We start from the raw sequence: 22,635 nt of genomic DNA, 5'->3' as shown, positions 1-22,635 counted from the left end.
GAGAACTGTAGTCACCTTCAGTCCTCACATCTTTAATCTGGATATTCAACTGTAAGTGAAGAAGCAGCTTGAGTGATAGGATTAGTGCACTGCCATTCAAACACCAAAACAATGAGAATTTATTTTACCTCCAAATTTAACTAAGAATTCCTCCCCAAATTCTTTAGTTTTAGAGTAATCTGTGCCTTATTTCCTTTCCTTCACAACAAATAATGGATGTCATATAATTAATTGCAGGGTTATACTAAGTATTAAATCTCTACTTTTCCTACAAACAACCCTAAGCAACACTATCATAAACAACATTTCAAATTTTCTTTAGAAGTCATTAGACTGATAATACATTGTGTCCAGATTATTAAATTATTTGTCAGATTATTAAAACAGATGATACTTCTCAGAAACAATCTAAAGGTATGATATTATTTTCAGTCTTGGAAAAAAGGTCTTCCGGCTTTGACAAATGGATTACAAAGAGATTGCTAATAATGGTGGGAACAAACATAGTCCACCATTGAAAAATTAGCAGTCTAGACATATAGCTCCTTCTCAAGTCAGTATAGAAGGACTGGCATATCCTGAGAAAAGACTCACCTTTGTAAGGCATGTATAGAGATAGACAGCAAGGCTTTTCTTCCACAGGTGCTTTTATTTCCACTGCCTACACACTGAAGTTATCTTTAAGGCAGCTAAGGTTAGCAGAGGAGAATCCTACTCAGAATTTACAAGGTACTTTAACTGTTTGTTCTGCTTTGTTTTAAACAAAGACTAGTCCTGTAAAACCCATTAATACGGGACAGAAAGTCCTTATGCTGTAAATCAGCCTAGTTAACATGCACATAGTCTTAGATAGTGATTCAACAATGTTGGACATTTTGTCTTGCAATTCAGTTTGGTGCTTTGGAAAAACCTGTCCTTTCAGTGATGCCTAGCTAATCATTCCAATGTGCCCAAAAAATGAAATAAAAAGTAGACCAATAAAATATCATGCACTGCCAGTGTGGCAGGAAAAAAATACCCTGGAACATAAAGATTAGATAAAGTTGTGTTTACTATTCCAGAGGTATGCACCTGTGAGAAACTGTAAGGTTAATAAAATTGCTATGCATCATACAGGCAAAGCCCTACCAAGCTCATGGTAAATTTGGGGGGCATGAGTGTTTCAGTATTTCTGTAATAATACTGACATTCTCTAATGAGTACCTCTCAAAGCTGAGCAGTATTTCCTTGCTAATTTTCTCATCATTATATTTCAAGCTCTTTTCAGCACAGTAGGTGACATTAGGTATACTGATGTTACTTGAACATGAAATGCAATCAAGTCTTCACATTATTAAACATAGCAAAAACATTAAATTGAAAATCTTACTTCTGATAAACTGTTTCTCTGAGTAGTGACAGTTCCAACAACATCTCCACTCACTTGCACAGAAAGCCCTGAAGCAGCACTGAGGGTCCTCCCCATTTGGCTCTTAGATGACAAAGATCTGCTTCTTTGAATACTAATAATGCCTTCCCTATTTCCTTGGTTGCTAGGGGTAAGAGGTCGTGACAACAAGCTATTTGGGGTCATAGGTCTGCTCCCTGGAGTTGATGGCCTGTTGGTTTGTGCAGCAGGCGTTGAAGGTCTGCTGTTTGTGACACTGGAGACCTGCGTTCTGCTGTTAGTGGGCAGCGGTGGTGATTTGCTTCCTTGGAGCTGAACGTTCTTCCCCGTCGGAGTTGGCACCTGAGGCCTGGGGGTTTGGCCCTGTGCAGCTTGAAGAGTGCCTGGATGGTCAGAGGTAACTACACTGGGGTGCTGGACACCAGGGCTTCTTGAAAGCCTTGCTTCTTCCCACAGTGCGAGGTCCTTCTCAATGTCTGTGCACACACACACAAACAAAACAGAAAAGAAAGAAACTCACTGTCTCTTTCTCTCTGGTTTAAAACTCTAAATGGTTTTCTCCAATGTAAGTGAAAACCGGAAGCTGGGCAGAGAAAATCTATTCGTGCTTAAAATAAAAGGAATCAGAATTAACAGTCCAAATGTTTGGCAAGCATTTCCCTAGTTTATTTACATTTGATTCACTGCAAACACAACTATCCCACAGAAATCAAATATTACCACTTCACCGAATGTCAACACAACCTATAAAAATCCCTCTTGTTTCATCAAAATTATGTCTCTGGACATAATTATGGCTTTTGCACAGCTACTGCAAAATCAAGAATAGTATCAAACCAAGATGGAGCAGTGATGTAAACTTGCTATACTCAGCTGCACCAAAGAGCAATCCAAAACTGGCTCAAGGCAAAAGTTTTGCTTCTGGCCTTGCTGTCTACTGCCCAACAAAAACTCTGAGGGAAATAACCATTGAACTCTAGCACACCTAGATTTGTGATCCTGTTTCAACCTGAATTTTTTGCTCTGGCCTGCCATCAGTGCCACAGCAGGTGATGGCATCACCAGCATTCAGAGTCCAAGGAGAAAAGGTTACAGCCATTTGGTGGCCCAATCCCTACCTCTCACACAGCCACAAGAAATAAGATCTATTTTAGAAACACAACAGATTAAGGAAAGTGAATGAAAAGTGTCTCCTGAGATAATTTAAATCATATTAATGCTTTTAATGAATTAAATCAGAATATATCCAAAGTCAGGCAAGGGTAGCTGGAATTTAGGTTGGCATTGATAACATATTGGAAGTCCTTGCAAGTACAAATGTAGAGCTTAACAAACAGTTTAATCAAGTTTATTTTATCTTACACTACTGTTATGCATTTTCATTTTCCCTAGCATGTACTCTACTGTACTTGATTTTTATAGAGACAGCTGATTATCTTTAAAAAAGGAATACCATTTCCCACTAAATGGCACAAGTCACAGTCCCAGAAGCTGTAAATCAGCAAGGCTCTACTGATTTAGTTGACACCTATTAAGTCCACTTGTCTAAAATAAGCATTTAATTTTTTTATTTGGTAACAATTATTTAAGGTTCCAAAAGTCCTAAAAGAAACAGATTCTAAACTGCATATTGGAAAATGAGATTTTCTTTCACTTTTGTTTACCATTAGGTATAAAAGGAATGTTCAATGTTAAATAGTTAAAGATGTGCTGCCTTAACATCAACATAATTTATAACATCTTGAAAACAGGAAAATAAACCATGTCAATTTCATGTTACTAGTCTAATACAACATATTGCACACAATTCAAATGCTATTACTCGAAAACCTAGTAAAATTGAAATAGTTGTGAAAGCATCTAAAAAAGTGTCTCTCAACTTTTAAAAAATTAAATATTTTGCTGTTAACAAATTTCAAAACATAGTCAATATTTCTAGCACACAGTTAACAATATTTCTAATTGATTCCTTGCTGACCTCTTAAAATTAATGATTTCTATTTTGAAACTATTACATCTTTGGAACTACTCTTCCACTATGCTTTCACTTTGGAACTTCATAGAATCAGAGGATGGTTTGGGCTGGAAGAAACCTTAAAGGTAACCTGCTTCCAAACCCCCTGGTCATGAGCAGGGATGCCTTCCACTAAATCATGTTGCTCAGAGCCCTGTCCCACCTGGCCTTGAATACTGTCAGGGACAGGGGATCCACAACTTCTCTGGGCAGCCTGTTCTAGTGCCTCGTCGCCCACACAGTAAGAATTTCTTCACAACATCTAATCTAAATCTCTCATCTTCTAGTTTAAAGCCATTATTCCTTGTCCTGTCACTACATATCCATGTAAAAAGTGCCTCTTCAGCTCTCTTGAAGGCTCCTTTAGGTACTGAAAGGCCACAATTAGCTCTCCCTGCAGCCTTCCCCTCTCCAGACCAAACAACCCCAAATTTCTCAGGCTCTCTTCATAGGAGAGGTGCTCCAGCCCTCTGAGCATCTTTGTGGCCTCCTCTAGACCCACTCAAACAGGTCCACATCCTTCTTATGCTGGGGGTCCCAGAGCTGAATCCAGCACTCGGGTGGGGTCTCATCAATGTGGAGCAGTGAATCACAGAATCACAGGATAGTCTGAATTGGAAGGGAGCCACAAGGATCATTGAGTCAAACTCTTCAGTTTGGGCCATAGTGGGACTGGACCCACGACCTTGGCATTATTAGCACCAGGCTCTGACCAACTGAACTGATCTTAGAGGGGGACAACCAGCTCCCTTAACCTGCTGCCCACTCCTTTTTTGGTGCAGAACTTGTGAGATGCCTGGCAAAAATTCAGGGGCCAATAAACAATACTGTGGGCTACTTGATTTAAAACAAATGAAGAATATGGTCCTGTAAAGATCCAGCTTAGTTTATTTTATCTCTTTGCAAAATCACACATCTCCAACTTGCCTGTAGTGAATTCAGCATGCTAAGAAATAGCATGAGTATTGAATGATTTAATAAGAGATAAATAAACATTATATGCTGGCTCATGTTTCCTTAATTTCATATAGCAATCAAGCCTGCAGATAAACCAATTATTATAATCACTTCTCTACATATAATTAACATGTTTCCATAGCATAATTATTCAGTTTCATTTACACATCCTCTGTTTGATTTTGCTTAAATATAAGCTTTTCAACCAGAAAGAAAAATTAATCACACATTCCCAGCTTTGCAGTATTTTCTGATCCATATTAAGTAACAGAATCGAATTATGACTTAGGATTTTTAAAAATCTTTGTTGATGTCATTTAAAGGAAAATAAAAAGCAAAGAGCTACTCAAAGGCATTTTGCTTTCATATAAAAAATAGCAGAATAAGGATATGATTCATATGCACTTACAAACTGTTTATTTTTTAACAGTTCTTTTTGTGATAAAATATTTTCCAGAAGTATACTAAGACCACAAAATCAGTGTAACAAACCAAATCAGCAAGATACTGGAATCAACTACCAAAAAATTATTCTCCATTTGCAGGCAATACAAAGCAGCCTGAGTAACACAAGAGCCTGGATTTTAGAAAAAAAAAATATGAGCCATATGTACAGAAGGAAAAGAAAACTGATTGCTCCAGTATCTGATTTTGTAAAACTGCTTCTTTCAAATATCAAGGTGCTGAGGTAGTTGCTGGCAGTTGCTGCTAGTCCCTAATTTAGGCACAGGCACCAAATTATGCTTTATGTTAGGAGTGAGTTTTATCCAGCACATAGTCCATAAGGGAAGGTGAGGCCTCTTAAGAAGGTGTATCTGAGACAGGGAACCATTCTTCATCATTACACAGGTAATCCAAGTCATAACTCAGGCATCTAAATTACTGCCTAGATAGGCAGCCATTTCGAAGAATTAATAGGTTCCATCGCGCTTGCTGAGAGAACTGAAACAAGAGACTTGCTGATATCACAGACACTTGAACTTTTGCAAATGTGTAAGACAAATGAGGCTAAGCAAAACCACAGCATTATTATCTGAGGTACTCTGAACTGATTATTCATGGAAATTATGTTATTCTTGTCTTTGAGGGGAATAATTGTCTCAAGCACCACTGGTGTCAATAATAAGACATGAGTTATTAGGAATACAACAGTCTAATGTCTAATAATTGGACTGTTTTCATGTGAAGTTCTCAGCCAGACAAAAATTACTGGATGGTAGAATGACTGAACCTCATGTTACAGCTTGACTGAAAAAACAGGCCCGAAGTCAAATGACGGGAACAACACTGATGAGAGAAAAACCTTGTGGGTCACACAGCTGCAGAAGGAATCTCAGAGATTAAGTGAATATAGCTAGTTAGTTTATAGTCAATTAAGTATTTAAAATTCCATATTCTATTGAATATTGTAGTTATTACTGTCATCTTTGCCAAGGGACTGCATTTTTCATATCATAATGCATACAAGAACAGCTTGTATGACCACAGAATTGAGAACAGTTAGGACATAAATCAAAGTAGGGAGATCTTCACCAGACCCCTCCTGAGTGACAACTGCAGTAACATAAGGGAAAACAAGTGCTGCCTCAGTAGCACAGGCCCCTGGGGTACACAGGTCCCTGCTATGCTACAGAAACCACATATTGGTTTGCTGCTCTCCTGATTCCCACTAGACATTCCTGGGAGTTTCAGTTTAGAGAGAGAGCTCATGGATTTTTCAATCTTGTTTGGCAGTGGCTGCAGCTCTAATAGTGGTAAGGTGTATGCACCTATCAAAAAAACCCCTTCAATGACAGCATCTCTATTGTCAGACACAAAACCCACCTAAAAAGGCTTCATTTGTATATATCATAATTTTTGGTTCTTGCTCCCTTATGAGCAAAATCTCTTCCTAAAAAGCCTCCCTCACGGTACTCATAGCTTTGTCTTCTGCCTCAGCTACAACATCCCCTTTCTAAACAGGATACAGCTCCCAAGTCTTTCACACCAGTGTAATTGGCAAGATAAATATCCAAAGTCTTTTAGAAAATCATCCCAAAAGTGTTCTCTGCCTCGCTCTCTAAATGACTTGAAAAAAGGATCAGATAAATTTCATTTCTACTTTCATTTTATATATACTGTCTTTATGTTCCAGTGCAACATTACTTTTCATAGATTTAGCCTTTGGAGCTTTCACCATATAATAAATAGCATACATAACATAGGACTACCACACTATAGGTCATACCTTATAATGAAAGCTGAAGATAGAAAACATTGGTTACAAAGAACAAATTGCAAGCTAAGTTTTAGAATATTTGCTGTTAATCTTTACAGAGCTCTGGAAAATCTATTTACCAAAAAAACCCACACTTTCTTTGTTTGACTTTTCAGAAATGGTTACCCCATCAAAAATACTGCAGGTGTTCCAAGGCACACAAATTGAAAGGCTTCAGTCAATCAGAAGTCTCATGAACAAGGTGAGTTTCTCCTGCAAAGCAATCTATTCACCAGCTAAAGACCCATTGCAGTCTGCTTTTAAAGACTATTTAACAGTAAGTAAAACATTGGCACCTGCTGATTGCGTAAGTCTGGGTGAAACATGGAAACAAAAAACTAAGTGCATTATTATGCTTTCAGACCACAGAATATTTAATACAGTTTTATTAATGTTCAAGTACTGTACTTACAGTGAAGTTCATTAAATCTACATATAAAACACTAGTTGTGTTTTCTTCAATAAAAAAAAGGGGAAATTAAAGTTTTCATCTGTTTTCATTGGCAGGTGAGTTAGATAATTCCTTCCTTCATCTGAAATATTGGCAGAGCATGCTGGGTGAGTACTTCTAGGCATTTTATGGTTCCTTGATCCCATACATACCAGCTAGGTGTTTTTCCATGGTCTGTAGTTCTTTCGCTGCTAAGGAGTCCTTTAGGAGTTTCTGCCTTGGGGAGCCTCCAGGTCTGACAGTCACGGCATCCAAGGTCCAAACTGTCTGAGACTTACACAGATAAAAAGAAAATGGAATAATTTTAATCTCGTTTCATATTTATACATGGAACAATAAAAATATTGGTGTCCCCATTTAGGATCAGGAATCTGGTGCTTATTATGTAGAATATATAAAACTTTATGCAAAATAATATAAAATATCATTTCTTAACATAAATAAAATAAATAGTACAAATTAGCTAAAAGAAGCAGTTCCAAAATAACTCAAATATACACCTTCACAGAAGCTCTTGCTCTATGCTGACACATCATAACAGGACATATTCCTCAATGATTTACATTCTCTTCAGTTCTAACTACTCAGTAAGGGTTGCACTTACTTTAAATTACCATAACATTTGGCACTGTATCTCTGCAAAGCAGCACTTCTGGGAATATCATAGAATTTCCTAATCAACATTGCCAGTACTGTTTTATCACTGCAAGAACTATTCTTTTCAGAAATGGCAACTAAATCATCAGGGCAACATAGCAGTTTGAAAGGGTTGTCAACAAACAGACCATCTCCCCAGTCTCTTCTTTATTGAACATTGTGGTACTCAAAATTATTTGCATTTTCTGGAACCCACTCAATATAGTTTCAGGAAATTTTTTGTAAAATATACTATGAGGTAAACTTGATAGATATGTATTTAAAATGCACAATAAAAACATATGACCAAGTGTGCAAGACTTGGTCATAATGACCAAATAAAAACAACAAACAAAAGCATTAATTAAATAATTCTTGACAGCCTATCTGAAATTAATTTGACATTATTACCTCACCAAAAATTTTAATCTGTAGTCTAGGAAGTTTTGTTGGTTTCCTAAAGAAACCAGGCTTATGCAATTGTCATTGTCATTCACCTCTTACTAATTTTAAAATCTTTCATTAAATGCCAAGCAAATTCAGAGAGAGACCACTGTTTCAAAGACATTAAACTGAAGTAATTTCAAGGAGAAGAATGATTGATAAGAGGAGGGAGACCCAAACTGGTGGCTTCATTCACAGAGGGCACACAGGGCTCCACAGTCCGTCAGGCTGGAGCTGCATCACAGCTGACAAGCGGCTGCTGCGGATCACTGCAGTGAGTGATGGCACTTCCCTGGCCAGACTCTCATCCCACCGGGAAAGGTGTAGCACAGTTCAAACGATGAACATGAAAGTACAGGTTTGATATCATCTCTACTCACAAAAAAATTGCTTTGAACAGTGTAGCTGCCTTCTCTTTTAGAAAAGTAGGCTTAATTCTACAGAAGTAAAATGTTATATGGGATATATTTTACATCATTCCTAATCTGTTCCAAATAAACACTGCCTTGAATGCAAGTGATCATTGTGAACCATGCATCTTTAAAATATAACACAGATTTATCCTTATAAATCAACAGCTATATTGTAATGCTGTTCATGCATATACAAAAAAGCCCAGTCACATTTACCAGCATAGAAAATAGTTTGAAGCTGCAGATAACTCTGTCCTTATTAACGCATTTTTAGAACAGTAACAACTTTTTTTTTTTTTTTTTTTTTTTTTTTTTTTTTTTTTTTTGCCAAATGTTTTTTTATGCTAGTTCTCCTCTGGTTAAAGTCACCTGTATTTAATCCCATGTAAATACAGAGGAATAGATGAGGAACACAGTAAATTACTCAGAAGTGAACTCATCTTCAAACACTTTTATTTCAGACATATCACCAGACCTGGTTCACTTGTTCCCCTAAGAGATTTTGAGCACTTGTCACTTTGTTCCTCACTGTGAATTCTCCATCCAAAAATAATCAGGATTGTTGAGCTCACTACAGAATATTAATCTCTATTAAATTACTCACATTCCTAAATGCTTATTTCAAATGGATATTAATTACCCAATACCTATCTCTAAATGGAAGAATATGTTATTCTGTGATCACTTCCCCTGAAATAAATGAAACTAAATAAGAGATGGGAAGGGGGAAAATGTATGTAAGAGAACTCCAATATTTTAAGTTTCAACTTGTTTTTAGATATTCCCTGTCCCCAGATTTTTATGGTGGAAAAGGATATTTTTATTTGCATTTTATAGGGTATATTTTCATATCTGGGAAAAAGCATCAGGGAAAAAAACCCCAGGGTTATAAGGATTAATCCTTTTTTGAATATACAATTTCATTTTAAATATGGAATAAAAACTAGTCAGTGGTCTGTGGCAGTACTTGAAAACGAAACTGCTCTTCTAATATTCTTACATTGGATTTTTCAAGTTTTTTACAGCAAATTATTATCAGCTTTCAGTAACTCCTTAACCGCCTTAAAACATACTTCCAAAGGTTAGCCTGATGAGAAGATCTCACTTTCCATGTCCTGGAAATGCTTCTGGAAATGAAATGGAGTTATCTTTCTCTTCTACAAACCTCTGCTGGATTTTTGTACATTTTGCCTTTACTGTACTTCATCCCCTTATGCACAGTAGTCATGTAAGACTCATACAAAAAACAAAGGTGACTGAGTAAAGGAAGCTCTCTACTGTCTTAGTAGAATCTAAGATAAATGAAGAAAAATGATTCCCTAAAGGTTGTTATCATGACAGTGCTTTAGACATTTATAAAAACATGAGTAGTATTTAAATCAAGTGACTTCAAATTAGGAGACTCCAAATCACAAAGGACATCAAATGTCTGCAATATCTTTGCATGTTTCAACACAAGTTTTTAAATCTCTTAAATCTCATGTAAGTTGATGTAAGACATACAGATATGACTGAGTATAAACCCATATAGGCACACAACAGCACATCTACACATTCCATACAAATCTGTTTTCAGTTCTGGACATACACAGATATATCCATTCTTTCAAAGAATAAATATTAATTTTGCATATTATTTAAAATAAATACAATTACATATATTCAGTCTCTATCATTATATACTGTTATATGTTCAAATTCCCTTTCAGATACAGAGTTTCAGCACCCTGTGAAACCAAGATAACTTTGGATGAATTTTCCCCAAATTTTGTAACTCTTCCTGTGCATTTTCTGTTTTATGTAATACTGTAAGCTTATGACATTTTTTTCAGGCAATAGCTTCACAAAAGATCAGAACAGTATTGCTACAGTAGCTATGGAAGATGAGATAAATATTTAATATTAGCAATTTCATTTCATAACATATTATGTGCTTATAATAGTACCTTCCAATTAAATGTTTACTTGATAGAGAATCAAAATTATCTGGGGAAAAAAAGGGCATAAGAGTTTATTAAGACATTAAAATTGCACTGTAATAATTTTTTGTTCTTTCTCTGAAGCTAAATATTCCAGGGCTATAACTAACATTTGTGGAGGCAGGCCCAGGTAATTTTTTATGTATTTCTAAATAACACTGAGCATTGAAAAATATTTTTTAACATTTTGAAACTATGAGTTCATCTAGGGGAATAATGCATAAACACAGACAGAGGTCCTCAGTGTCTCCAGCAAACAATTTATGCAACAGCCTTATTCCTAAAAGATAAACACAAGCTGAAAGCAGGGGATGTTATCAAGATGGCTTTGGAAGCATGTCAATTAAAATGCAGGGATAAATGAATTTGTACAGGTCTAGCAGAATTCCCTGGTGCCCCTTCTCTCCACTGGATACATAGCAGCAGTTCAGATATGTCACTTAAGAAAGAGATTCAGGCTTGCAAGCCATTTATTTAAACATTCTTACTGCACTTCACCAAAACTTATCCTTTGTCTCCTGGCTAGGAACTGCAGAGATAAAACTAATGTCAGTTAATAGACTTTAATGATGACAGTAGACTGAAAGCAGTTGAAAAATACAGAATGCATGTATGTGTGAAGTACGTGCATAGAATCCTCCCAATTATTTCAGCATCTTCCAAACTACCATTGCCCTTGCTCATTCATTAAGCTTTATAAATATTAGCACAAAACTTATAAATGGCCTATTTGCATTAACAACATTAATGAGATCTAAGTATGAGGATGTTCCTGAAAGACATTCTTTCTAACGTTTAGGAACAACTCTGTGTTCTGTTCATCACCTTCAAACTTTGGAGGTGAGGCAGCATCTCTCTGCACCAGAAATATGTTCAAAGAAAGAATGAGAACTTGTCAACTTTGAAGGTCAACTATGCGTCCATTTCTTAAGTGGTTTTCTTTATATATCATAATCAAATTTCTTCACATAAAATACATTCACTATTGCATTTTTCTTCCTTTTATCACTTAGCCAAATTACTGCTAAAATAAAAAATTACAAACAATAAGGCCAGAGATAATCCCTCTCATCACTGATTCCCCAAACTTCTGGAAAATACCGTAACTTACCAGGAATGCCACAGTGGAACAGAAATAAAATTAAGGAGGTCATGAATAAGAGTAAGAAAGCTTTTTCAAGCTCACTTTCTGTGCTTCAATCTGTAGCACAATGCTACACAGCATGAATCAGTAGAGCTTTTGTCCTTAAAAAAACACCAGTGCAGATGTGAATGTCTCAATCTCATTGTTGAGCTGAATTGACATGGGCTATATAGTAATACCCACTGACACCTGGAGAGTTCTACAGAGGTATAACTTTTCAGAACAGCTAAGAACAAGAGTTAAGGCTCCAGCTTACTTACAACATCACCTGGAAATCAAGTACTTGTTAGAAAATATATTACTTTTCTTTACTGGCCATAAAAAGTGTTCACAAACTATTCAGCATGTATTTCTATGTCATTGTGGCCTGTTTCAGAGTAAAACCCAGGTATTCATGGAAATGCCCAGACATACACCTAGTTTTTGGATGTGAATTGAATGATCACAGTGAAATGAGGAAAAGGAGATGAAGCCAGATTAGTTAGTTACTGCTAAGCTGTAAGTATATGAAAAGTGTTTTTATTGTATTTTTCATACTACACAGTTTTTCTAATCAAGTGGAAATTTTATTAGCTTCAGGAGATAGAAGTGTAAGGAATACAACTGTGCTTAGCTTTCCATGTATAACATAGCATTTCTTTGCTGAATAACTTAAATATCTTAAATAGACACATTTGACAGACATCGCTCTAAAAAAAAAAACAAAAAAAAACCAACCCAAAAGAAACCCAAACCAAAACCTCTTTATTGAACAATTTGTTTACAAGTGTCCCTCCCACTCTGGCCAAGCAGGTGGCAAGTACAGATGTTATGCATGCAGTGGAATTTTTTTGTGCAATATTTTGTTTAAGGATTCTTTACTCAACATGTACTTTCTGTAAAGAGGTCACCTAATATTTACTCTTTCAGCTTCCACAATCTGTTCAAGGACATAAAGGTGAGCCAGCCATTTGATACCGTAAAAATAACAAGGCTTCTCGGAGCTCTGTTACAATATCGGCTGCCACCTCTAATCCCCCCTTCCACATTAGGGCCTGTTCTACTTGAAGTGCCATGTAATTGAAATTACAAGCTTTGGGCTTCCCGTGGCAGTCAGCCAGCAGCACATTTTACGCTGAACCTTACACTAAAAAAATGCTAGTTGGAGTTAACTTACACATAGTTTTTCTGTATACAGGAAAATGGGAAGAAGCACCTGGGAATGACATTTGTTTCAGTTTTTGAAATGCAACCAGAATAATTGTTTTCTAAACTTCAGTTCTGTTTTATTTACTGTTATCTGGACTAATATTTCTGAATCTGGCATGCCCAAGAACACAAAATTTTAGACTGGTAAAAACAAGGCATTCATTGATTTCTTTTTTTACATAAATTTTTCTAAAGTTCAGAATATTCTTTCAATTTAGAATTATATTTTAGAAGATTAAAGCATTTTCTAACAAGAATATTTTCATCCAAGAAGAAATCTTTTTTTTTGCAGCTGTATATACAAAATCTGTGTCTACTTCATGGATTTTGTTTGACATAAGGGAGGTCTCAATCAAAGAGGTTCAAGGTATGCAATTAAAACTACTTTCTTAACTACTTGCAGGAATTATCACTTATTTCCCAAGACCCTTATATTATGTTTTTCTAACCATCTTGTATTGTTAATTTACCTAACAGAGGAAAAACTTACATATTTGCATGAGGTTTTTTTTAACTTCCTGTGGAAGGGTTGCAGTAATCTAATATTATCTGTTACGATTTTTACAGAAGATTTAATATTTGAAGTTAAAATTTGAAATTTTACCTTCAAGTGCCTGAATTTCCACATAATTATAAAATTCAGCTTGGATTTGAAAAATTTTGTATCAGAACACATCAACTTGAGCATAAATATGACCTTCATAATTCATACTACCTCAAAGGTGCACTGCTGCTGTTTCTAATGTGGCAGTGGAATCTTAAAATAATTATTTTAATGACTAACCTGCTAAATGCTAAACAGTGACCCCAACACAAAAATAATTTGTAGATTTAGTTAAATGTGGAAGCTCGGGTGATTTCTGTTGATTATACTCAAACACCTACAAGTAGTTAAGTTACTTCATAGTATTGTTCTAGGGGAGAATAGTGGGAAATTTCTAACAAATAGAACTGAAATAATGTATGATTGCAATATTATTGTATTCCACATATATTGACAGCAAGAATAAAAGATTAATTTTTTTTAATTACTTGAAGTTTCATGCATGAAGCTTCAAGTAATTTCACAAGCGGAATTAAGGAATTTATGCATTTATCACAGAAAATCCATGTCTGTGTTTCTCCTATGAAAGCAAATGAAAAGTTCCAAAGCAGTAAGGAATACAGGAAAAAATTTATTTAAAACAAAACACTTCTATAAAATACTTTATTACAGTATTTTTCCCACAGTAATAAGGAGTAAAAACCCAAGGCATATTCATGCAGAAACACTTTTTGCAGTTGGATAACTTTTTTCTTCCAGTTTCTGCTGCATTTGGATTGGTTTGCCTTACATGGATAATTTACAAAAAAAAATACACCTTTTTATGTGCATGTGCAAGGCAAGATTCACATCAAAACCCCCAAAACCTAACCATAAGTCCTGTTAGATCCAGGTGGTAAAAGAAAAAAGTCAGAGAGAAGGCAAAGGCTACTCGATATGATCTGCTCAGTGCATGTGCCCTGTCTCTCTCTATCTGTTAGTCACTGTAAAGTCAGCAGCTTCCTCTGACACCCTGCTTTTCCACTTCCACTAGAATTACAGGCAACTTAAATTTTTCCTAGTATCACTTCAGTATTTTCTTAGAGTTTTATTTTACTTTATGTTTCTGGAAATGTTCTAAATATTTGGCTAGCAAACTTTGAGCTCACCACAGTGAAAAAATCTCAAGGAAAAGCTTTTGCATTTTGCCTGGCACTTTTCATTACACAAAATACTTTACAGGCAGTAAACTAGGATCTCTAAGGATGTTTTGAATGCTTGCTTCCACTTTGAATTCTTACAAAACACTTGGGGAAAGTGCTGATTCCTGTAAATACTTCAACCAGGTTTTTGCCAGCTTTGCTCACTTATTCATCCAGAATGCCTTGTTTGAGATTGTGCAGCACTGGAAGTCCAAGTTCTCAATTTTTCAAACAGTAACTCATTTTATAAAAAATACAGCATAGCAAAATATTCTATTTTAAAAAGCTTAAAGAAAAAGGCCTAACTACAAAAACCTCCAGGTTTTTCAGAAATAGAACAGTAAACATATACAAAGCTGCAAGACAATCATAATATAACCACAATGAAAATTACATGAACCATGTTATAGACATAGATGTTGCCTATCTCTTTTGAGTACCAGTGTATCCACATTAAAGATCTTACATGTGGATTCATACATGGGACATGAAAAAAGAAGCCAAAGTTCTTCTCTGAAGATACTTCTGTATAATTCTTGCTACTTTATCCTACAATTTTTCTCAGAACACTTATCCTCTGAAGGCCAAGGCATCTTTGTCAAATATACATTGGCAGAGAAAAATCTTATATAATCATCCATTTAACTAGCAACAAACTCAAATTACCCTATTGGAATGCAGTACCAATATTAAATATTGCACACCTTGAACCACGTCAGGAATTTTTACATGTAATATGCACATTTGAGTGAATGCCATGAATCAGTTTGTCCAATTTATGAGAAATGTCCGATCAACATCTTATTCTATTTTTCTCTCATCTTGTATCTCATATATGATCTAAAAATAATTCAAGTCATGAGAATGCATTTTGGTATCAATTCTGAAGTCATTTTACAGGCATATTTCTTACTGCTTTGAAGGATTTATGAAAATCCATTGCAGGATTGCATTTATCTACACAGCCTTCCTATGAGACATCTCAGTTTTATCTCTGTATTTTGTATGTCAAGATTATCAAAGAATAAATCTCACTGAAAATTATTAGGGGAGCATGGAACAGATCTCTCCTTCAGAGCCCCAAAAGGCAAGTAGAACAGTTGGATCCTTTGTTTCTTTTTGAGGAGATACAGTTACAAAGTGTTGGATAGCTGAATCTTATTCTGAACACCAAGCCATTATACAGAGACAAAAGTACACAATCTGTATGTTAGATTTTGAATTATTTTGTTGTCTTCAATTTGTAAAATTGAATATTATCTGGTAAAACTAGTATTTGACTAGCATTGAAAAACACACAGAATAGGTATAAAACTACTGCACTTTCAATGGGAGCTATATGAGCAAGCCCAACAACATGTGTTTTTGTAGATTATAATAATGTATTTCAAGATACCACCTTTTCTAGAATGAAAAAATTAACAAAGAGAGAGAACTGAAAATTCAGAAGGGTTATCATTATAGGTATTATGTAAATTTAGTTTTCTTCTCTCTAAGATGACAGTGTTGATGAACACAACTTTTATCTTTATGCACAATCTATTTTTTATGAAACTACTTTTAAAAATTACAGGATTAGCCGTAAGGGAAGGTACTTACAGATGCTGCCACTTGAGAGGCACTCTGAAATTCATCAATATCTTCTGTGAGTGTTTCAACCCCAGGTACCTGAGCTGTTCCAAAGAGGTACAAGAGAAAGGTAAATCACTCTAATTAAGTAAGCATTAGTCATTTTGAAAATTTAATGGCTAAAAATTTACTGCTGGGAAGGTGAATGTGGCTACTTTAAATGTACTACTTTTCAGTTATACTTCAATGGATTATAATTTAAGTCTGATTTTATGTCTGATTTTAATTTATAAGCTTAATGCAACATGGAACAGTGTCTCTAACATGACTAGTGATAAGTAAGCTTCCTTCAGCTGCCAAGGTATCTTGTAGGTTCTTTATTACCTTTACTATTTAAAATAAATAGTTTACCCTTTACACAAATGAGTAGTGGATCTCCAGCTTTAATAAAATGAATAAAATTATATCAAATTAATTCAGTTAAAATCCTTGAAGTAAAAGGATTTGGTCAATTTAGACAACATTTAAAAGTTTGCAAGTATAATTTTTACCCATATTGCCAGATTTGTAAAGTGACAGAATTTTGTGAGGATGTCTCTTTGATGCATGTGTAATAACTTAAAACAGATTTTATGCACCCATGTCAGAGAAAGAATTTCCAAGTAACATTCTATGCAGTTTCACCCTTTGCCTAACACTCTGCTAATGCACTTAGGTGCTGCATCAGCAGCCTAACAAAACAAGATGTCCTGATCTTCCCTACGTTCTGCTGTTACTCAGATACTTAGCAGGGAGGTCCTTATGTTTCCAGAACACAATTTGTTAAACATCTCAGACTACATATACTATGAAAGCAGAACTATACTGAGATGTGGCAATGGTGGCTACCAATTCACTACAAACACAAATGTAAGTGGAGAAGGAAGAGGTGATGATGACACAAAGTCATGATCAGGGAATTGTGTGGGAATTGAGAGATGCCGCACTTTTGCCACTGCCTTATCTGTTCTCAATCCTAATTCCCACGTATTTACGTCCTTAATTTTTTACCTTGATTATGCAGTTCCACCTAGAACAACATTATATGTGTTTCATACGTTCATATTTTTATTGAACATCCCCAATTTCAAACTTTTCTCCTACATCCTAATGCCTCTTTTGAACTTTCTACTATATTGACACTTTAAAGGCAAAAAAAACCTCAAACAAAAAATGAACAAACAAACCAGAACCAAAACACTCAACTATGTAGAAACTATACATTTAGTTTTTTCTCGTTTCTACTAACTGCAAATAATAGAGCCAGTGAGTTCTGTTTGATAGGGAATGAACTACTGATGTGGAATTTGCTCTAGAAAAATTTATTTAGCAAACTAAGTATTATATATCACAATATAATGTTTACAGCTGTAGATGTAATAGCACAATTAAATAGGAAATACCACATTTACACAGTGGCATAGAATCTATAATTTTTGGTCCAATTATATATTCCAGAAGAGTCACAAAAGAAACAAGTCTTTGCCCACACCTCAGAAATATGTGGAGTTGCATAATACACTGCAGAGAAACTCACATAACAAGCAGCTTTTCTCAGACTAATTGAGGAGTGGTTTAGAAGTGTTACACTTTTCATTTATCCTATATTAAGAGATTACTCCCTAATAAGTTATTGTATTTTAAACTTCCTTCTACAAGAATGCATAGACTGCAAAACCTTTATTTCCAATAATGTCTTCTTTTCCTGCCTTATATCATGGCTTCACTCAAAGGGTAAGGTACGTTTCAGAAGAGAATGAAACAAGTGAAACAAGGTTGTAAGGTACTTATAGGAAATTGGGAGTAAATGAGTAATTATCCTTTAGTGATACTATTTCTAAGTATCTAATGGCCCCTCATCCCCCCCCCAACAATACCCCACATAAGTAGATTGCTTCTAAAATCCCCCCAGCCTGAAAAACACATTGGGGGCTGACAGATGTAGATTTTTATGGATCAATTCTGTCATAGTGTGTATCTTTCGAAGCCTCAGCCATTCTCCCCATCAACCTATACAGAACAAGAGCAAAGCTCAGTGGAGAACTGATCCAAGAGACAAACCAGACAGGCTTGGCATCTACAGGGGAAGTTTGCTGTGCAGTCATCAATGCTGCTGCTTCTAATCAAAATCAAGAACCTATTAAATTCTTCGCTTAGTTCTTTCCTGTGAAGTGGTCTGATGGAAAAGAGAAACATTTCTGAGAGGTATAGTTTAGGACAGTGAAAAGAAACTGCAGCTTTAAAGAGTCTTGGGTTCTTCAATCCTGAGCTCTGATTCCTACCTTTCATTTTTACCACTTAGATCAAACACAAGCCTGTCCAATTCAGAAGTAGGATTATACTAGAGGAAAATCAGTGTAGTGGTAAATTAGAACCAGATCCAGATTGCCAGTGTAGTCAGTAAAGTGTCTGATGCTGCACATGATCTTTTCACATAAGCTACCACATTGACTTTATTAAGTGGAATTTCTTAAAATGAGGCTTATTTATAAGGGCTCTTAGATCAGATGTTCTGCAAATTACTTCTGAGCTTAGTTCATGTGAAATCCACAGGAGAGATGCTCTAGATCTAACAACAGAAACAGATCATTATCTGAAGAAAGCTACTCTCAACTTTGCTGTGCATCAGCATCTTGCTTGCTTATTCTTGAATGAATGGTTTACATCAGCACTTCCCAATGCACAGTCTTCCCTCAGTAAGGTCACTGATACTGAGAAGTAACAGCAGAAAGTAAATTCAAATAAACCTGTAAGTGAAGCCTGCTAGCCACTATTTCATGATATAATACATCTGTAAGAGGACATAACTAAAAATTCAGTGCAACAATGCCTAGGGTTTTTTAACAATATCTTTATGAGTTTCTTTTATCATGCTCTCATACATAATATTTATTGGAAATAAGTATCAGATGGACAGAGAGCAACTAATGTGCTGCATTTATAGGAAAGGTTGATAGAATGGGCAGTTGCCTGACTTCTGTGTCTGTTTATAGTCTGTATTTATTTGTGAAATCCAGCTGTGTTTTTTTTCAAATCAAAATGCAGCACTAACCAGCCCCAACCGTATGTTTTGAAACACTGAGCATTTCTGAGGGCACCTCCTGACAGAAAGTTGGCATTTCCTTACTATTGACCTCAGTCTTTCTGCCCAAGAGGCCTTGCTATTTTCTTGCTATACGAGTAACAGGTCCATGTATATTCACAGACATGAGATAGATGTGTTTATAACAACATGAATGTCATTGCCCCACCTACCCATCTGACTTTTACTCCCTGTATCTTACTGAACGTAGTGTTTTTCTAAATAAAGTGTTTTCCATCTGCTCTGTAGCCATATTGACTGCAGAGTATTCAGAAGCATAGGAAGTGGCCAAAGGTAGAACAGCTACAGCACTTTTGTGCTCCATACCCTCTGACCATGAAAGATTCAGCTCCAATATTACACAGCACACAGTACTTTTGGATAGTTTCACCTTCTTTAATCCTGATGTCTCTGCCACTTAGCAAAACCTAACTATTTAATTGAAGCCTGCAGTTTCAGAAGATGGCATGGCAAAATGGGCAGATTTTCACTTCAAGAACAAAGGTACACAAGAAAGAAAGAAAGAAAGTGGGAGAATGAGATCTGCTCAAAAACTGTTCTGTGAACTGTAGAACTTTTTCCCACACGTCTGTCTTACCCATCTATTTGCTTTTGCTGCAATAATCTCGTGCTTGCATATTCCCTTACCTATCCCAAGCAAGCCACCACCTCCCTTTCTGGGAATCATTCTCACAACAATAGAATTTTGTGTTCTTTTCAAAGGGCTTGATTGAAGTCACCAGTCTGAGCATCTCTTGCTGACAGTCTTCATGAAGATCGCAACGACATCATGTTGTGAGATTCTTAATCCCCTATTACATTGTTCAATTAAGTGATCAATGGCAGGTAAAAGGAAAAACCAATGTCTTGACTGCCTGAAACCATGCATTCTCACAAAACCAGCTTGAAAAATTTATCTTTAAAGACATATTAGTTACTAATGGTTGGTTTACAAATGAGGCAAGAGAAATGAGTGAAAGTTCAGGTTGCTGTGATATGCAATAGCACATATAATAATTAGATAGCAGACAGAGAGTAGGATAATCTAAACAAAAGTTCATTCTGACTTTTTTGTGTTAATTGATCACCATAGCTGACTTGTCCATAGCTGCTGAAGACTATACTGCAAATCAAAACATACAATTTGTAGACTCAACAGGTTCTGCCCAACAGTAAGGGAATGGACTGAAAGATTTATCTTTGCAGATTCTCTGTCAAAACCTCTATTTCTTTCTCTCTCCACTACAGTGGCAGCTAAGATAAAGTTAACCTTCATCAACTTCATCTTTCATAGGAAAGCTGGGAATTCTCTGGAAAAATATCCCCTATGAAGTGCCTTTTTCAACATTTCAGGTGCTACTCTGTTCAAAAACCTGAGAAGAAATTGAAATAAGTCTGAGTGTCCTGACTGCAGATTAATCCAACGTATGAACATGTTTATATGAGGAGAAAAAGTGTTTTCCAGAGTCATTTTATAAACTCTTTATTTTTACTGTAAATTGTTTGAATCATCTAGGTGCATGTGTAGTTATAAATTAAATATTTCAAAGACCATTCTTTGGCATAAAAGCCAACCAGCAATGAACAGCTCATGCCTATGCTATTGAGCTGTTTTAAATGTTAGTGTGCTAACATAAAATCTCTCTACTAAGAACAAATTCTGGCCCAATGCACTTCTCAAAATATGCCTAGGAATTGTTCTGGAGTGTTAATGGCCATGACAAAAAACATGCTAGCAGCTCTTTGAACAGATTTGAAGTGTAAATTATTGAGTTCAAATGCCCAGGAACACTCTCCTGGAAGTGTTTAATCTTTTACAGACATAACCCCCACTCTCAAACTCAAAATGTTGATGTTTGGGGTTTTTTATGAGCAGCAAATATTTATATAACTTACCATCAGAGTCTGACACTGCTGGCTCAGATGTCTGAGATACCATGGAGACATCTTCTGGCCTTTCTGCCAAATTATCCCCTTGCAATCTAAATTGTGGAAAAATGCAATGAAAACATTTGCAATCATATTTCATGGATAAGACACAGAAGAACATTATCCCTGACTACATACCCTGCTCACAACATTGACCTAATTAAAAGAGCAGCTTTGCTCAAAAGCCCACAACCGTGGTTCAGTCATGACATCCCAGACTTGTCCAGTAACCAAAACTAGCCTCCAAGGAACAGCCAACTGAATCCTAGCTTATGCATACTTGTCATATTTTTTAAAAGTCGGGGTTTGGTGTGCATGTGAAACTGCAAGCTTGCTTCACTACCTTCAAAAACATTTTAATTGAATAGGACTGTACTGGATGTCCATGCCAATGTGTTGGCAGTGGGATGGCCTTGGTGAGGAGCGGCTGGGGCTGCCCTGAGCCAGACACAGGTGGTTCCATCTGGCTCCAAAAAGAACCATGGCAGGGCATGGCTGAGCTCTTCAGCCAAAGTGAGCTCTTCAGTCAAAATGGTGGCACCTTGAAGGAAACACAGTTAAGGAAGAGCCAGCCACAATGCCCCACAGGCAGAAGAGCAGGGAACAGAAAGACTGGGAAACAGCAGAGGACACACCAAGGTCAAAGGAGGAGGTGCTCCACACTCTGGGCATATACTCCCCTACTTCCCTACAGCCCACGATGAAATGCCAGAGCCAACATCCCATACAGCCCATGGAGGACCAACACCAGGGCAGGTGAGTATGTCCAGGATGGACTGTAGCCAATGGAGAACCCACACTGGAGCAGGTGAAAAGTGTGGTGAGGAAGGAAGGGCAGAGAGGAGTTGTAATGGACTGGCCACAACCCCCCATTCCCTGTCTCCCCTGCACCACTCAGGGGGTGCACATACGAGTCTGAAGTGAAGGAGTGAAGTTGGGCCCAGGAAAGGAAGAAGGAAAAGTGTGGTTTTAATGGCTGTCTTTTCATTTTACTCATTACTTAAACCTATTTTAATTTGCAATAAATTAAACTCATTTTCCCCAAGTCAAGTCTGCTTTACCCAATACAGTAACTGGTAAACAATTTCCCTGTCTTCATCTTAACCCACAAGCTTTTACTTCCGATTTTCTCCTGTCATCCTACTGGCTGCGTAGGGAACCGGCCCTTAGCCAAAGCTAACCCACCACAAGGAAACATATGCAAGATTACTTCCTCCTCCTTTGTTACTTGTTAAAAGGAAAATACAGTAATTATGGCAGACTTTGTCTTCAGGCTTTCCCACTGCACCAGCTGACTGCAATGCCTTGACAGCAATTTATACAAATAATGCTTGTATCTGTTCTTTCAAATGAGCATCCCAGGAGTCCCACCATCCTTCTCCAGGCTCTTATGAATCCTGAGTACAAATTCTGCTCTGAAG

The 22,635-nt window shown here is 36.4% G+C and overlaps 1 protein-coding gene across 5 annotated transcripts in view; it reads right to left on the bottom strand.

Annotated features, from left to right (window-relative positions):
- Window positions 1–22,635, bottom strand: part of C2H8orf34 (chromosome 2 C8orf34 homolog) — a 151,475-nt gene that overhangs the window by 13,096 nt on the left and 115,744 nt on the right. For all 5 annotated transcript variants that reach the window (XM_069004912.1, XM_069004909.1, XM_069004911.1 and 2 more), the window contains 4 exons: window positions 21,182–21,267; window positions 16,195–16,268; window positions 7,219–7,339; window positions 1,370–1,863 (listed from right to left, as the gene is read on the bottom strand). In XM_069004912.1, the coding sequence (XP_068861013.1) occupies window positions 1,370–1,863; window positions 7,219–7,339; window positions 16,195–16,268; window positions 21,182–21,267 (775 nt within the window). The remainder of the gene's footprint in view (window positions 1–1,369; window positions 1,864–7,218; window positions 7,340–16,194; window positions 16,269–21,181; window positions 21,268–22,635) is intronic.

The sequence above is a fragment of the Aphelocoma coerulescens genome, chromosome 2 (assembly GCF_041296385.1).
Source record: "Aphelocoma coerulescens isolate FSJ_1873_10779 chromosome 2, UR_Acoe_1.0, whole genome shotgun sequence".
Taxonomy (NCBI): Eukaryota; Metazoa; Chordata; class Aves; order Passeriformes; family Corvidae; genus Aphelocoma; species Aphelocoma coerulescens.
The sequence above is the reverse complement of the archived record's forward strand: the minus strand, read 5'-3'. Positions and strand labels throughout refer to the sequence as shown.